At 40.6% G+C, this 19,183-nt stretch overlaps 1 protein-coding gene across 1 annotated transcript in view; it reads right to left on the reverse strand.

Moving 5' to 3' along the window:
* LOC128662556 (uncharacterized) overlaps positions 1–19,183 on the reverse strand; it is a 156,314-nt gene that overhangs the window by 74,426 nt on the left and 62,705 nt on the right. Inside the window, exon 3 of the mRNA XM_053716350.1 lies at positions 3,386–3,724. Coding sequence (XP_053572325.1) covers positions 3,386–3,724 — 339 coding nt within the window. The remainder of the gene's footprint in view (positions 1–3,385; positions 3,725–19,183) is intronic.

A 19,183-nucleotide genomic window follows, 5' to 3' on the forward strand; every position in this document is an offset into this window, starting at 1 on the left:
ATTAATCCTATTTAAAACTAAATACCTATCAAATAAACCCTAATATAGCTACAATATAACTAATAATTACATTGTAGCTATTTTAGGATTTATATTTATTTTACAGGCAACTTTGTATTTATTTAATAACTATTTAATAGCTACCTAGTTAAAATAGCTACAAAATTACCCGTAAAATAAATCCAAACCTAAGTTACAAATACACCTAATACTACACTATCAATAAATTAATTAAATACATTACCTACAATTAGCTAAACTAAAATACAATAAAATAAACTATTCTATAATACAAAAAAACACACTAAATTACAAAAAATAAAAAAGAATTACAAGAAGTTTAAACTAATTACACCTAATCTAAGCCCCTTAATAAAATAAAAAAGCCCCCCAAAATAAAAAATTCCCTACCCTATTCTAAACTACCAAAGTAATCAGCTCTTTTAACAGCCCTTAAAAGGGCTTTTTGCGGGGCATTGCCCCAAAGTAATCAGCTCTTTTACCTGAAAATAAAAATACAATACCGCCCCCCCCAACATTACAACCCACCACCCACATACCCCTACTCTAAACCACCCAGACCCCCCTTAAAAAAAACTATCGCTAACCCCCTGAAGATCATCCTACCTTGAGTCGTCTTCACTCAGCCGAGCCGAATTCTTCATCCAAGGTGCGCAGAGGAGGTCCTTGATCCAGTAGAAGTCTTCATCCAAGCGGGGCAAGAAGAGGTCCTCCATCCGGTAGAAGTGTTCATCCAGGCGTCGTCTTCAATCTTCATCCATACAGAGCGGAGCGGAGCGATCTTCAAAGGAGCCGACACGGAGCCATCCTCTTCAACCGACGGACTAACGACAAATGAAGGTTCCTTTAAGGGACGTCATCCAAAATGGCGTCCCTTCAATTCCGATTGGCTGATAGAATTCTATCAGCCAATTGTAATTAAGGTAGAAAAAATCTGATTGGCTGATGCAATCAGCCAATCAGATTGAAGTTCAATCCGATTGGCTGATCCAGTCAGCCAATCGTATTGAACTCGCATTCTATTGGCTGTTCCTTAATTCCGATTGGCTGATAGAATTCTATCAGCCAATCGGAATTGAAGGGATGCCATCTTGGATGACGTCCCTTAAAGGAACCTTCATTCGTCGTTAGTCCATCGGTTGAAGAGGATGGCTTCCCGTCAGCTCCTTTGAAAATGGCTCCGCTCCTCTCCGGATGGATGAAGATTGAAGACGCCGCCTGGATGAACACTTCTATCGGATGGAGGACCTCTTCTTGCCCCGCTTGGATGAAGACTTCTACCGGATCAAGGACCTCCTCTGCGCACCTTGGATGAAGAATTCGGCTCGGCTGAGTGAAGACGACTCAAGGTAGGATGATCTTCAGGGGGTTAGCGATAGGTTTATTTAAGGGGGGTTTGGGTGGGTTAGCATAAGGGTATGTGGGTGGTGGGTTGTAATGTTGGGGGGTATTGTATTTTTATTTTCAGGTAAAAGAGCTGATTACTTTGGGGCAATGCTTCGAAAAAAGCCCTTTTAAGGGCTGGTAAAAGAGCTGATTACTTTGTATTTTAGAATAGGGTAGGGGATTTTTTATTTTGGGGGGATTTTTTATTTTATTAGGGGGCTTAGATTAGGTGTAATTAGTTTAAACTGCTTGTAATTCTTTTTTATTTTTTGTAATTTAGTGTTTTTTTTTGTATTATAGAATAGTTTATTTTTTTGTATTTTATTTTAGGTAATTATAGGTAATTTATTTAATTAATTTAATGATAGTGTAGTGTTAGGATAGGATTTATTTTACAGGTAATTTTGTATTTATTTTAACTAGGTAGCTATTAAATAGTTATTAACTATTTAATAGCTATTGTACCTAGTTAAAATAAATAAAAGTTGCCTGTAAAATAAATATAAATCCTAAAATAGCTACAATGTAATTATTAGTTATATTGTAGCTATATTAGGGTTTATTTTATAGGTAAGTATTTAGTTTTAAATAGGATTAATTTAGTTAATTTTAGGAATATTATTTTGTTTAATTTAAATTATATTTATGTTAGGGGGGTGTTAGGGTTAGGTTTAGATTTAGGATTAGGGGTTAATAACTTTATTATAGTAGCGGCGACGGTGCGGGCGGGAGATTAGGGATTAATAATTGTAGGTAGGTGGCGGCGATGTTAGGGAGGGCAGATTAGGGGTTAATACAATTTATTATAGTGTTTGCGAGGCGGGAGTGCGGTGGTTTAGGGGTTAATACATTTATTATAGTGGCAGCGAGGTCCGGTCGGCAGATTAGGGGTTAATAAGTGTAGGTAAGGTAGCGGCGACGTTGGGGGGGGCAGATTAGGGGTTAATAAATATAATATAGGGGTCGGCAGTGTTAGGGGCAGCAGATTAGGGGTTCATAGGGATAATGTAGGTGGCGGCGGTGTCCGGTCGGTAGATTAGGGGTTAAAAAAAAATTTTTTTATAGTGCCGGCGATGTGGGGGGGCCTCGGTTTAGGGGTACATAGGTAGTTTATGGGTGTTAGTGTACTTTAGAGCACAGTAGTTAAGAGCTTTATATTCACGCGTTAGCCCATAAAGCTTCTGACTTTTTTTGTCGTTAGGAGTCTTGTCGGTAGAGGCTCTACCGCTCACTTCTCCCAAGACTCCAAATACCGGCGTTAGGCAGATCCCATTGAAAAGATAGGATACGCAATTGGCGTAAGGGGATCTGCGGTAGCCTGGAATCGCGATAGGGAAGTGAGCGTTAGACCCTTTCCTGCCTGACTCTAAATTCCAGCGGGCGGTAAAAAGCAGCGCTAGGACCCCTTAACGCTGCTTTTGACGTATAAGGAAGAACTCTAAATCTAGGTGTAAGTCTTTTACAGAGGAGAAATATTCTGTAGCATATCAGTCTGATCTGTGCCCAAAGACAATCCAGCTCCCTAAGGGAAAAAGGGGCAACCAGACATCCTTGCTCAGTGTGCTTAGAGGAATATGGCTGCACCTCACTGACGAGGCCCATAAAAGGCTAAAATGATCAACCGAGTTTGCGGCGTTCCTTCTTCACAGTGTAATTGCCTGGTATTTTGGCGCTGGACTGACCGTAATAGGTGGGATCAGACTGATAAACTACAGGAAAGTTCTACTCTGTGAAAAGCAATACTGGGCTAAAAAGAAGCTGCACCCGGGTGGTAAATTGACATAGAATAATCTAATAAGTTATTGAGCTGGTTGTCCATTCCTGAGAGTGCGCTTCTCCCTGTGTATACTTTTGATATGAATCATGTCATTATGTTCTTAAATGTATAGTACATTCCTCATCTAATTCACACATCACCTTCCCTTTTTAACCACATTATCTGTTTCTAATGCAAATACAATTTGTTATAGTTACTGACCTTTAACCTCAAGTTGTGCCCATTCTGTGTGAAATCCTTTTGCGTCATCTAAAAACACGTAGCACACATACATCCCAGAGTCAGATGTCCGTAAGGCTTTCAGCAACAGGGACAAGTTTCCTTTTGGAAATTCTTGAGGAAATAACTGTGTTCTTCCTAGAAAGACCTCATGCTGATACTGTGGTTGATCTTTGCCATAATAAAAGCTGTGGACAACCTCATCATTCTCTTGTTGCCAGTTTACAACAAGATGCGTTAACTTAAATTCACTTTTATATGTAGTAAAGCAAGGAAGCAGCACTTCTTCATCTTCAATCCCTCTAGTCAATCTGATATCGCCTGCAAAATTGTAGTTATGAGACATGTTCAATACACATAACAGATTTACAAAGGTTAACAAATAGACCTGATTATTTGTATTTTACGTTAATTTACATTTCTGTATCTCTTCAAATGTCTGATTTCTGTAAAATCATTTGTGGTAATGTTGCTTCTTTATACTGTTCATTCATATGTATTTTCTGTAGTATGTTGAGTTATGGGGAATATACAGTACAATATATGTTACTGAGTGTTAGAATGAAAAAGTAACAGTTAGTAGTGGGTATCTCAGCTGGCATCTCCTACAAGTTGTCACTATGGCCTTTATGATTGTGCTCTCTCCTGTTGAGACATTGAGTGATGCTGTAGTCGCTAATTATGCCAGTTAAAGTTTAAAGTAAATTGGGTTATTTTAATACAACTCAGCTATGGAAAGTTTGTTGTGAATATTTTCCTCCCAGCCACTAGATGGCAGTCATAAAGATGACTGAGTCACACATCACTTGCTGTGATCCTTTCAACATAATTAGACTGAGGTTGATCACTTTAAGCCCACAAACACCTGTAATAATCCATCCTTTAGTGCAGGAGAAGTAACAACAACTTGCTAACCACTAATAAAAAAAATAAATAAAAAAAAACACTTCTAGTACAGAGAACAGCTGCTAACAGTCATTGACTACTTGTGACTCTTGGCTCTTTACTTTGGAGTTGGACATTACATTTACTTATTGTATTCAGCACACAAAATAACTGTTGAATAATATTATCACTTAATACAGCCTTACTAATAATAATGTTGTCAATATATAATGATGTTGAGTGTTCGCTAGTATGTTCACTACCAGCAAGTCTACATAAGACTAACATTCCAAAAGGTATTATATTGTCACTGTGTTGCTGCTGAGCCTACACACTGGGGAAATAGAGAAAACAGCTAAATGCTCAGATACCGAGGCATCAGGATCTGGGCTGAGCAGTTGCAGGATAGGTAAGCAGTACATTATAGACGAGCAGCAGAAGGGTCTGGGACAATGTGTAAAGCAGCAGGCTATATGCAGACGGTATTTTACTAACACGGCAGAGCACTAGTAGGCTAGATACTCTTATTTCACATCTTACAGTTGAGTCATAATATTTCATTACAATTTAATATTAAAGTAATTGTAAACAGAATAATAACATATTTTTGATGTGCCAGACAGATGCCCCACCCACAACTTAGCTGATTGGTGCCCATGTACGAGAAACACAGAGAATTGACGAAAACTCACAAAGTTCATGTCAGCTAGTGTCCAACCCGAACGGCACATGTCGTTGCAACTGGTCACGTTTTTCGCTATTTTTTTTACAAATCACAAAATCCACGTGAGTGGAGCCATGTGCAACAGCTAATATATATATATATATATATATATATACACACACACACACACATATATATATATACATATACATCTTTAGACATGTACAGTATATCGGCTACATTACGAGTTTTGCGGTAAGGTAAAAAAACAGCGTTAACAGGTCCTAACGCTGCTTTTTCACTACCACTGCTATTACGAGTCTTGCAGGTTTAGGGGCCCGCACACTTTTTTGACCTTACCACAAACCAACTTACGTAAACTTTGTAAACCCTTTTTTCTATGGGACTTCCATAGCGCCGGTATTACAAGTCTGTCCTGGGAGGCCAAAAAGTGAGCGGTACACCCTATACCGACAAGATCCGTAACGCATTTTAAAGTCAGTAGTTATGAGTTTTACACTACAGAGCTGTGGCATAAAACTCATAACTATAGTGCTAAAAAGTACACTAACACCAATAAACTACCTATTAACCCCTAAATCAAGGCCCTCCCGCATCGCAAACACTATAATAAAAATGTTAACCCCTAATCTGCCGCTCCAGACATCGCCGCCACTAGAATAAACATATTAACCCCTAAACTGCCGCACTCCCGCCTTGCAAACACTAGTTAAATAATATTAACCCCTAATCTTCTGCCCCTAACATCGCCGCCACCTACATTATATTTATTAAACCCTAATCTGCTGCCCCCAACATCGCCGACACCTACATTATATTTATTAACCCCTAATCTGCCACCCCCAATGTCGCCACAACCTACCTACACTTATTAACCCCTAACCTGCGGCCCCCAACGTCACTGCAACTATATTAAATTTATTAACCCCTAAACCTAAGTCTAACCCTAACGCCCCCTAACTTAAATATAATTTAAATAAATCTAAATAAAATTACTATCATTAACTACATTATTCCTATTTAAAACTAAATACTTACCTATAAAATAAACCCTACGCTAGCTACAATATAGCTACATTGTAGCTAGCTTAGGGTTTATTTTTATTTTACAGGCAAGTTTGTATTTATTTTAACTAGGTAGAATAGTTATTAAATAGTTATTAACTATTTAATAACTACCTAGCTAAAATAAATACAAATTTACCTGTAAAATAAAACCTAACCTAAGTTACACTAACACCTAACACTACAATTAAATAAATTACCTACATGAAATACAATTAAATAAATTAAATTAGCTAAATCACCAAAAAACAAACACTAAATTACAGAAAATAAAAAACAAATTACAGCTCTTTAAACTAATTACACCTAATCTAATAGTCCTATCAAAATAACCCCCCCCCCCAAAAAAAATATAAAAACCCTAGCCAAAACTAAACTACCAATAGCCCTTAAAAGGGCCTTTTGTGGGGCATTGCCCCAAAGAAATCAGCTCTTTTTCCTGTAAAAAGTTTTACAAACACCCCCCCCCCAACAGTAAAGCCCACCACCCACACAACCAACCCCCCAAATAAAATACTAACTAAAAAAACCTAAGCTCCCCATTGCCCTGAAAACGGCATTTGGATGGGCATTGCCCTTAAAAGGGCATTTAGCTCTATTGCAGGCCCAAAGACCTAACCTAAAAAATAAACCCACCCAATACACCCTTAAAAAAATCCTAACACTAACCCCCGAAGATTCAGTTACCGGGAGAAGTCTTCATCCAAGCAGCAAGATGTCCTCAATGAAGCCGGCAGAAGTGGTCCTCCAGACGGGCAGAAGTCTGCATCCAGACAGCATCTTCTATCTTCATCCTTCCGGCGCGGAGTGGGTCCATCTTCAAGACATCCAACGCGGAGCGTCCTCTTCCAACGAAGTCTTCTTGCTGAATGAATATCTCTTTAAGTGACGTCATCCAAGATGGCATCCCTTAGATTCCAATTGGCTGATAGAATTCTATCAGCCAATCGGAATTAAGGTAGAAAAAAACCTATTAGCTGATTGGATCCGCCAATAGTATTGAGCTTGCATTCCATTGACTGATTGGAACAGCCAATAGAATGCAAGCTCAATCCTATTGGCTGATTGGATCAGCCAATAGGATTGAAGTTCAATCCTATTGGCTGATCCAATCAGTCAATAGGATTTTTTCTACCTTAATTCTTATTGGCTGATAGAATTCTATTAACCAATTGGAATCTAAGGGATGCCATATTGGATAACGTCACTAAAAGAGATATTCATTCAGCAAGAAGACTTCATTGGAAGAGGATGCTCTGCGTCGGATGTCTTGAAGATGGACCTGCTCCGCGCCAGAAGGATGAAGATAGAAGATGCCATCTGGATGCAGACTTCTGCCCATCTGGAGGACCACTTCTGCCCATCTGGAGGACCACTTCTGCTGGCTTCGTTGAGGACCTCTTGCCGCTTGGATGAAGACTTCTCCCGGTAAGTGAATCGTCGGTGGTTAGTGCTAGGATTTTTTTAAGGGTGTATTGGGTGGGTTTATTTTTTAGGTTAGGGCTTTGGGCCTGTAATAGAGCTAATTGCCCTTTTAAGGGCAATGCCCATCCAAATGCCCTTTTCAGCTTTAGGTTTTTTAGTTAGTATTGTATTTGGGGGGTTGGTTGTGTGGGTGGTGGGTTTTACTGTTGAAGGGGTGTTTGTATTTATTTTTTTTAAAGGAAAAAGAGCTGATTTCTTTGGGGCAATGACCCGCAAAAGGCCCTTTTAAGGGCTATTGGTAGTTTAGTTTAAGCTAGGGTTTTTTTTTTATTTTGGGGGGGGGGGGATTTTTTTATTTTGATAGGGCTATTAGATTAGGTGTAGTTAGTTTAAAGATCTGTAATTTGTTTTTTATTTTCTGTAATTTAATGTTTTTTTTGTGATTTAGCTAATTTAATTTAATTTATTTAATTGTATTTAATGTAGATAATTTATTTAATTGTAGTGTAAGGTTAGGTGTTAGTGTAACTTAGGTTAGGTTTTATTTTACAGGTAAATTTGTATTTATTTTAGCTAGGTAGTTATTAAATAGTTAATAAGTATTTAATAACTATTCTACCTAGTTAAAATAAATACAAACTTGCCTGTAAAATAAAAATAAACCCTAAGATAGCTACAATGTAACTATTAGTTATATTGTAGCTAGCTTATGGTTTATTTTATAGGTAAGTATTTAGTTTTAAATAGGAATAATGTAGTTAATGATAGTAATTTTATTTAGATTTATTTAAATTATATTTCATTTAGGGAGTGTTAGGGTTAGGGTTAGACTTAGGTTTAGGGGTTAATAAATTTAATATAGTGGCGAGGTTGGGGGCGGCAGATTAGGGGTTAATAAGTAGGTAGGTTGCGGCGACATTGGGGCAGCAGATTAGGGGTTAATAAATATAATGTAGGTGTCGGCGATGTTGGGGGCAGCAGATTAGGGGTTAATAAGTATAATGTAGGTGGCGGCGATGTCCGGAGCGGCAGATTAGAGGTTAATAAATATAATGTAGGTGTCTGCGATGTCGGGGGTGGCAGATTAGGGGTTAATAAGTGTAAGATTAGGGGTGTTTAGACTCGGGGGTTCATGTTAGGGTGTTAGGTGTAAACATAAAATGTGTTTACCCATAGGAATCAATGGGGCTGTGTTACTGAGATTTATTCTGCTTTTTGGCAGGTGTTAGACTTTTCTGGTTAGGCTCTCCCCATTGATGTCTATGGGGAAATCGTGCACAAGCACGTACAACCAGCTCTCCGCTGACTTAAGCAGCGTGGTATTGAAGTGCGGTATGAAGCACAATTTTGCTCTACGCTCACTTCTTGCCTTTAAACATCGGGTTTGTAAAAACCAGTAATACCAGCGCTGCAGGTAAGTGAGCGGTGAGAAAAAACTGCTCATTGGCACTGCACAGCTCCTAATGCAAAACTCGTAATCTGGCTGTCAGTATGTATCTTTATGTTAACCTCTTAAGGACATATGACGGAATTTTTCCGTCATAAAACAATTGAGCAAACTGAAAGCTGTGTCCTTAAAGGGTTAAAGTCTTTTGCAGCCTCATATCTTTGAGCCCTTATAACTTTTTTTGTTGAGTGTAACGTTACTTTTCAATGTATTTTTTATATGTTTTGTGACACTTTTTTGTTTTGCGAAACAGTTAACCAGAGCTCTGAGGGTGCGCTACCCCAGCAAGTGTTAACTTCAATTGTGCTCACATAGTTGCATTTACTTTCAGCTTGATATACAAGTAAAAAACCTGATGCACACAAACAGAAGCAATAAACCCCTTTTTGCTTGCATGTAACTGCGCACAACTCATAATCTGGCCCAAAATGTTTCCCTGCAAGCTAGAAATGCTTTACAGTTTGCTTTGTCTTGCTGCCAGAAAGAGAGAGAGAAAAGGGGGACAACAATGACAGAGAAAAGATAGAGAAATAATAGAAAGGAAAAAAAAAAGATATTTTAAGCCCTGCTACTGGCTTGTAACAGTAGCACTAGGAGGCTAGATACTACTTTTACTTTATTTAATTTTACAGAGTTAAACAACTGTGTGTGACACAGATTAATCAATCTGTGTGCTAGTAGTGTGCCAGACAGGGTCGGACTAGGACCAAAAAGAGGCCCGGGTATTTTAGGGCAAAGAGGCCCCATTCAGCTGTAGCTATAAAGGGCAGAAAGTATATGCCACATAACACACATTTAGCTGTAGCTATAGGGCACAAAATATATGTCACATAACCCACATTTAGCTGTAGCTATAGGGAACAAAATATATGTCTTATAACACACAGCTATAAGGCAGAAAGTATATGTCACATAACATAACATACATTTAGCTGTAGATATCAGTATAGGGCACTCAGCATATGTCCCATAACACACATTTAGCTGTAGATATAGTATAGGGCACAAAGTTCATGTTACATAATACACGTTTAGCTGTGTATATAGTATATGGCTCAAAGTGTATGTCACATAACACACATTTAGCTGTAGATATTGTATAGCGCACAACGTATATGTCACATAACAGACATTTAGCTGTAGATATAGCATAGGGCACAAAGTATATGTCACGTAACACACATTTAGCTGTAGATATTGTATAGGGCACAAATTATATGTCACATAACACACATTTAGCTATAGATATAGTACAGGGTACAAAGTGTACGTCACATAAAACATATTTAGCTGTAGATAGTATCGGGCACAAATTATATGTTGTCACGCTGCTCTCTGCTCTGCTGTGGCTGTTGCCACAGACACAGGCACTCCTCTTGATGCTAGGGATACGGCACTGTAACTGCAGGATGCTGATGACATCATCATGGCCCGTCCTGTTTTCCCCATGTAATGGCCTCAGTCCCTCTCACCTGTGCCCAAGTATAGGTGTTTCTTCTTGTTCTCCTGGGTGCTGTATATCTGTATGCTGAATTGGTATATTGATTCACTGTTGCTGAACTCTGCCTATTTGACTACTCTGCTTGCCTTAACCGCTGAATTGCTGGATTGCTTAACTGTTGATGAACTCTGCCTGTTTGACTACGCTTCTTGCCTTAACCCCTGAATTGCTGGATTGCTTAACTGTTGATGAACTCTGCCTGTTTGACTACACTGCTTACTTTAACCCCTGAATTGCTGGGTTGCTTTACCATTGATGAACTCTGCCTGTTTGACTACTCTGCTTGCCTTAACCCTAAAATATTGGATTGCCATTCCGTTGCCACACTCTGTGTGCCTGACCATTCTATTGATTTACCCTCAAACTGCCTTATCCCTGGATTCCCTATCTATTGCCATCAGAGACTATCCTGTCTGTTTCAGTCCTTCAAGTGGTTTACCCTTGAACTGCCTAACCACTGATTCCTACCTGCTGCCTCCAAAGACTACCCTGCATAGTGTGAGTACTGTGTACCTTATTTTGCGAACTTTCTCTGCTCTGGGATATTCCCTATCATTCCAGCTTGATGCCGGGATAAGAAGACTACTGGCCAAGTTAGGTCTGATAGTGGAATATCCCATGAGCATTACATATATCACATAACAAACATTTAGTTGCAGCTATATGAGGATGATCTCTTCAATAGATTAACCCCTTAATGACCAAGGACATGCCAGCCACGTCCTATAAAAAACGGTTGTTAATGACCAAGGACATGCCTGGCACAATGTCCTTTGAGGATTCACGTGCTGGAAGCAATCGTGATCGCTTCCAGATGTTTTCAGGGTATTGCAGTGATGTCTTGATATTGAGGGATCCTGCAATACCCTTTTTAGCCACCGCTGCAGAGAGAGACACTTTGTGGCCCTCTCTGAATCGGCCAGTGATGGTGTTGATGATCATTGGTGACGTGGGATTGATATGAGGGAGGCTGGTGGGCGGCCCATCCCTGGAGCAGTTCTGGTAGCTGTTCTGGGAGTGCTTGCTAGGAGGCAGGAGAGGGAAAGGGAGGGGGGAATAAGTGTTGGGAAAGGGATTTAGGAGGGGGTATTGAGGGGGGCAGCTACACTACAGAAAAAATGGGTTTATAAAAAAATAAATACAAACTGAGCCAAATTTTATTACAAACTGGTTACTGGCAGACATTTGCCAGTACCTAAGATGGCCACAAATAGGAAGAGGGGGGAGCTTAAAAGAGCTGCGGGGGGGTTGTGGAGGGTAGGAGGTTAGGGTGGATCCTACACTGCAGAAACTATATATATAAAAAAATAATAATAAAAAAAGGCTTTTATTTTAGCACTGGTAGACTTTCTGCCAGTACGTAAGATGGCAGTGACAATTGTGGGGTGGGGGAGGGAAGAGAGCTGTTTGAGAGGGGTCAGGGAGAGATCAGGGGGTGGGATGTGTCAGGTGGGAGGCTGATCTCTACACTAAAGCTAAAATTAACCCTACAAGCTACCTAATTAATTCCTTCACTGCTGGACATAGTACAAGTGTGGTGCGCAGCGGCATTTAACAGCCTTCTAATTACCAAAAGGCAATGCCAAAGCCATATATGTCTGCTATTTCTGAGCAAAGCTTGTTAAAAAGTTAACATTTTTTTTATTTGACAGCATTCGGTGGTGAAATGGTGACATGAATACCAAAATGGGCCTAGATCAACACTTTGGGTTGTCTACTAAAAAAAAATATATAGCGTATTTAGGTTTTTTGCTGCCCTAGGCATTTAGAATCCTGCTGCCCCCCCCCCCCGTGAATCAGCAATTAAACTTCACATGCTCTAATACTAGATGTGATTTCTAATTTAGTATGACACTTAAAACTGTCATAACATTTACTGGAAGCACTTTTTCTAGACTAAAACAAATATATATTGCTAAAATTCTTCTATTCTAAGTTCAAATACACTCATGTCTCAGGAAGGCGGGTGGAAGGAGGAAAATGTCACGTGACATCGGAAAAAGCCAGGTCGCGTGACCGCCACACAGGAATTTTTTTTTTTTTAAATAAAATAATAATGTCAACCTGCCAAGTGCCAACATATCAGTGCCAGTGCCGCCCCCTCAAATCTGTAGCCCTAGGCACCGGCCTTGTTGGCCTATGCATAAATACGCCCCTGCATGTGAAGGGTTATTCAGGGATTCCTGACAGATATCAGTATTACAATGTAACTATTTATAGTAAATTATAAGATATTATTAAAATAATGGTATCTTTAGAAAATCCCTTTAATGGTGAGAAAAACGGTATATAATATGTGTGGGTACAGTAAATAAGAGGAAAATTACAGCTAAACACAAACACAGCAGAAAAAAATAGCCCTCCTAATGATAAGAAAATTAAAAAATGGTCTGGTCACTAAGGGGTTAATGGTGATCATCCAAGGCAGCAAAAACAATGAAATTATTATGAGTCACTCACATTCTGATATATTCTGAATCAGAATAAATCAGTATGTGAGTGACTCATAAGAATTTCTGACAATCTGATAAGGGATTACTTAATAATCTTTTAAAAATAATTTTGTTAACCAAACACACACACCTTACCTGCTGCTCTGTAGTGTATATAATTCACTTCAAAATTATAAAAAGGTATAAATAATTATTCACATCACTCACTGTGTTTTCACAGACTCAGTAGATTAACTTCACTCATTTATTGAGTGCTCTGCTGTACTGTACTGCTGTGTCACCAAGTTGAACTATTTGTCAGTGTCCCACTGTCTGCCTCTCTCTGCTGATGCTGCAGTCTGACTGAGCCAGTGGTGTTTTCCCACCTACCCCACCCTACAAAGAGGAGATCTTGTGCAGGGCCATTTCTAGAGAACTTGGCTCCCAGGGCTAAATTTCAAAATGCACCCCCCCCCCCATTCTAAAATACATCATCCCCCCAGCTTTGTTTTATTATTTTGGTAAAAATGCATCTAAGCACTTTGTCATCAGCTAAAAATGTTCCTGCTTTCCCATTTAATTTAACTTATAGGCACCAAGCTGGTAAAATATAAAACTTTAGATACCTATACTGGAGAAAACAATTGTGTGCATACATTTGACATGCAATGCAAAAATGTACACATTTATTTTTCGTAATAAAATATCTCAATCTACTAAAACACTATAACTAAACTAAAGTAATACAGAATTAAAAATATCTATAAAGAAGAGCAGCAATATTTTTCACAAGGAATTATGAGCGCACATGTTGTAATTAAACAAGAACACACACTACAAATGATATACAAATATAATAACATCCACATGCTACATTGTGCAATATAACATGGCGTACTGTACATGAAAATGAAAAATAAGTGTCATGATTGTCTGTTACATTACTGTCATCTTCATAAACAGGATTCCAATTAGTAATTGCATACTCATGATAGAGATTGCGTTCAATCTTGTTTGTTGGTGACCGAGATCATGTTTTTTTAAGCCCTTAAAGGGCTTCTATGACCATAAGAGTGCAGGTCTCTCAGAAAAAGCCAGGAGCATGCTATTTCTGAATGCCCCATGGCTGTGAGGCATGTAGAAATAGTGCAGCTTAAAGCTATTGGTGAGAAACCACTATCTTACAGCTATGTAAGAGAAACAGATAGTTGACCAACAGGGTACATTGGATGTCATTAAGGGGTTATAAAACATAAATTATGCTTACCAGATAATTTCCTTTCCTTCTGTATGAGGAGAGTCTACGGTTTCATTCCTTGCTTGTGGTAAATACAGAACCTGGCCACCAGGAGGAGGCAAAAGCACCCCAGCCAGAGGCTTAAATACCTCCCCCACTTCCCTCATATCCCAGTCATTCTGCCAAGGGAACAAGGAACAGTAGGAGAAATATCAGGGTATAAAAGGTGCCAGGAGAATAAACAAAAATTTTGGTCCGCCCAATGGAGAACACGGACCAGGGCCATAGACTCTCCTCATACAGAAGGAAATTAAATTATCTGGTAAGCATAATTTATGTTTTCCTTCTTAATATGAGGAGAGTCCACGGCTTCATGCCTTACTTGTGGGAAACATATACCCAAGCTCTAGAGGACACTGAATGAAAACCGGAGGGTAAAAAGAGAGGCGGACCCTACTCTGAGGGCATCCCAGCCTGCAAATCCTTTCTCCCAAAAGCTGCTTCAGCCGAAGCAAAAACGTCAAACTTGTAAATTTTTTAAAAGGTATGTAAGGAGGATCAAGTAGCTGCCCTAAACATCTGCTCCATAGAGGCCTCATTCTTAAAGGCCCAAGTGGAAGCCACAGCTCTAGTTGAATGAGTCTTAATCCCCTGAGGAGGCTTATGTCCCGCTGTCTCATTTGCTAAGCAAATAAGACTCCTCAACCAAAAAGATAAGGAAGTGGAAGAGACATTCTGTTGTCTACGCTTCCCAGAATATACAACAAAGAAGTCTGTCTAAATTCCTTCGCAGCTTGAAGATAGAACTTCAAAGCCTGAACCACATCCAAATTATGAAGTAACCGTTCCTTTGAAGAAGAAGGATTAGGACACAAGGAAGGAACCACAATCTACTGATTGATGTTGCAATCAGAAACAACCTTAGGGAGAAAACCTAACCCAGTATGAAGAACAGCCTTATCAGCATGAAAAATTAGGTAAGGAGGCTCACATTGCAGGGCAGCCAACTCAGAGACTCTGCACGCTGAAGCAATAGCCAATAGAAAAAAAACCATCCAAGACAATAATATGTCAACCACATGCATAGGCTCAAACAGAGCCCTCTGCAAAACTTTAAGAACTAGATTTAAACTCCAAGGAGGAGCGGTAGTTCTAAACACAGGCCTGATTCTAGCCAGAGCCTGAACAAAAGATTGAACATCAGGAAGCTCAGCAAGCCTCTTATGCAATAAAACAGAGCCAAAATCTGTCCCTTTAGGTACCTAGCAGAAAGGCCCTTTTACAGACCATCCTGGACAAAGGAAAGAATCCTGGAAACCTTGACCTTATGCCAGGGGAATCTACACTCTTCACACCAGAATAAATAGGTCCCCCACACATTATGATAGATGCGATGAGTGACCGGCTTTCGAGCTTGAATGAGAGTATCAATCACTCTCTCAGAAAAACCTCTCCTGGCTAGGACTAAGCATTCAATCTCCATGCAGTCAGCCTCAGAGAATTTAGATTTTGATGAACAAAAGGACCCTGTTCCAGCAGATCCCTGCTACAAGGTAACCTCCATTGAGGAGATGAAGACATCCCCATCAGGTCTGCGAACCACATCCTTTGTGGCCACTATGGAGCAATTAGTATAGCTTAAGCTTGCTCCTGCTTGATGCGGGCCATTACCCGAGGAAGAAGTGGTAACAGTGGAAAAATGTAAACTAGATTGAACCTCCAATGCACTGCTAATGCATCTATTAGCTCCGCCTGAGGATCCTTGGACCGCGACCCATATCTGGGTAGCTTGGCATTGAGCCGGGACACCATGAGATCTATCTCTGGCGTCCCCCATCTGTTGCAAATCTCTGCAAACACCTCGGGATGGAGAGACCATTCCCCTGGATAAAAAGATTTTCAGCTGAGTAAATACACTTCCCAGTTAACCACACCCAGAATGTGGATTGCTGACAGTAAGCAGTTATGGGCCTCTGCCCATTCCAGAATCTGAGATACTTCCCTCATTGCTAGGGAGCTCCTCGTTCCCCCTGATGGTTGATGTAAGTAACCAAGGTTATGTTGTCTGTTTGGAATCTGATAAACTGGGATGAACCCAGAAGAGGCCAAGCCTTCAGAGCATTGAAGATCACTCGAAGTTCCAAAATGTTGATCAGGAGGAAAGATTCCTCTCGAGTCCACAGGCCCTGTTTCTTCCTGGCACCCCAAACAGCTCCCCATCCTGATAGACTTGCGTCCGTAGTCACAATCTCCCAGGACACAATCTCCCAGGATGGTCTCAAGAATGATGTCCCTTGGGACAGGTGATCTGGATAGAGCCACCAAGATAGCGATTATCTCGACCGGTTGTCCAGAGAAATCTGTTGCGACAGATCTGGGTGGTCGCCGTTCCACTGACACAGCATACACAACTGAAGAGGTCTGAGATGGAATGGAATGATGTCTATGCTGGACACCATGAGCCCAATTACCTCCATACACCGGGCCACAGAGGGCCTTAAGGAGGTCTGTAGGGCAAGACAATTGGAAGTTATTTTGTATTATCTCTGGTCTGTAAGAAATATCCTCAAGGATATGGAGTCTATAATAGTACCCAGGAATTACACCCTGGTACTGGGAACAAGAGAACTCTTTTCTAAGTTTATCTTTCATCCATGAGATTGAAGAAGAAATAGCAGATCTTTTGAATGTCCTCTACCAGCCGACAGGATGGTGCCTGAACAAGGATGTCATTTAAGTATAGCGCTACTGTTATACCCCTGGTTCTCACCACTGCAAGCAGAGCCCCCACAGTCTTCGTAAAGACTCTTGGGGCAGTAGCTAGACCAAATGGAAGTGCAACAAACTGGAAGTGCTGGTCCAGGAACGCAAATCTTAGGAACTTGAAGTGTTGAAGTCTATCGTAGTCATGAACTGTCCTTCCTGAACTAAGGGCAGAATGGACCTTATTGTCTCCATCTTGAATGATGGGACCGACAGGAACTTGTTTAAGCACTTCAGGTCCAGAGTTGGGCGAAAAGTTCCCTCCTTCTTTGGGACCACAAAAAGGTTTGAGTAGTATCCCAGACCCCTCTCTGTTAGAGGTACAGGTACAATTACTCCTATTGAGGAGAGATCCCTCACACACCCTAGAAAGGCCTCTCGCTTTTCTGGCCTTGAAGACAGGATTGACAAGAGGAATCTGCCTCTGGGTGGATGAGATTTAAAACCAATCCTGTATCCATGAGCGTTGACCTCCAGGATCCAAGGATCTTGCATGTTGCCAAGCCTCCAAAAAGAGTGATAGTCTGCCCCTACACGATCCAGAGACGGATCAGGGGCCGCCCCTTCATGCCAACTTTGACTCGGCAGGCTTCTTGTTCTGCTTGGATTTACTCCAAGACTGAGTCGGTTTCCAAGTTCCCTTGGACTGTTCAGGCTTCACGGAGGGCTGCTGACTTGGGATCTATCCGAATGAAAGGAACAAAGATTAGGACCTTGTCCCTTAAGTTTGTTCTTCTTATCCTGTGGTAAAAAAGCCACCTTTGCCTCCAGTGACCATGGCCTTGACCAAAAAGAATCTTCCCCTTAAATGGAAGGGAAAGGAGTCTACATTTTGAAGTCATGTCCGCAGACCAAGACTTCAGCCAGAGTGCCCTACTCGCTGGCACAGAAAAACCTGATGCCTTGTCATTCAGACGAATAATCTGCATATTTACATCACAAATAAAAGAATTAGCTACCCATAAGGCCTTAATTATTTCCTGGATCGTGTCAAGGGGACCTTCCACCTCGATTACCAATAGGTAGCGGCTCCCGCCACTGCATCAACCGCCGCTGCTGGTTTTAAACAAATATTCCATGTGCTGAAACATCTTTCTCAACAGTGTTTCTAGCTTCTTATCCATGGGCACTTTAAATGATGAACTATCCTCAAGCGGGATAGTAGTGCATTTAGCAAGCATGGAGATAGCGCCATCCACCTTAGGGACAGAACCCCACAATTCTAATTGAGAATCCGGAACCGGGAATAATTTCTTAAAGAGAGAAGAAGGGGAAAAAGAAGAACCAAGTCTTTCCTATTCATTAATAATATTCGCCATCTTTACGGGAACCGGGAAAGTTTGTGGTACAACCCTGTCCTCGTAGACCTTATCTAGTTTAGGAATACAAGGTTCCTTACGTAATTTATGTTCTGAAACCTCTAAAGTAGCCAAAACTTCCTTTAACAGAAAGCATAAGTGTTCAATCCTAAATCTAAAGTCTGGTTCCTCTGCAGCTGGAGGCTTAGAGGCAGCAGAATCTGACCCAGAAAGAGTATCCTCTGAAGTATCAGAGGTGTCTTCATCAGCGGATAATCTTGTATCAGATAAATCCAATAAGTTAGTAGATGACCCCTGGGAAGGATGATAATATTTGACCTTTCGCTTCCCCTTAGCAGGGCGAGTGTAAAGTACTAAAGTCCGCAAACACTGCCATTTGTAGCTGTTCAGTAAAGTCTGGCTGTAAGAGGGCCTCTCCAGAAGGAGGATTAGTAGTGCAATGAAAAGCTGCATGTGTAATAGGAGATGATTGCAGGGAATGCACCTCACAGGGCAGAGACTCCTCAGAGGTGGCCGGCTCAGTGTTACTAAACATATTGGCTTTCTTAGATATAATTACTTTATCAAGGTATGTGGAACATAATTGAGCAGGCGGATATACCGTAGCCTCCTCACAATATAGACAGGTATTAGACTTAAGTAAAGAAAGAGTACCCTCTAAAGTATCAGAGTCCTCCATAGCTTGTGCTTGTAAGATGGACCATAGATATGCCACCTTTATACCCCCAATGTCTGTGGCAATCACCACCTCCTATGACCCAGGCCCCACAGAGAAACCGCTTAGTCTCGGGTAAATCGCACAGTCAGGAAAGAGGAAATCAGTGTGCCCACAACCGATCACGTGGTGCGCCATGCAGAACTGACCCTGCTACAGGAAAAAGCACGCCAAACCTAACAGGTTGCGCAGCATTCCAAAACGAAAGTAAAACCTGAACATTCCAACATCTGCCTGAGCCTCATCTCATACATGTCACAGTGTCAGGGTATCTGTGAGTAACATGAAATAAACTACAGATATACT

The sequence above is a fragment of the Bombina bombina genome, chromosome 6 (assembly GCF_027579735.1).
Source record: "Bombina bombina isolate aBomBom1 chromosome 6, aBomBom1.pri, whole genome shotgun sequence".
Taxonomy (NCBI): domain Eukaryota; kingdom Metazoa; phylum Chordata; class Amphibia; order Anura; family Bombinatoridae; genus Bombina; species Bombina bombina.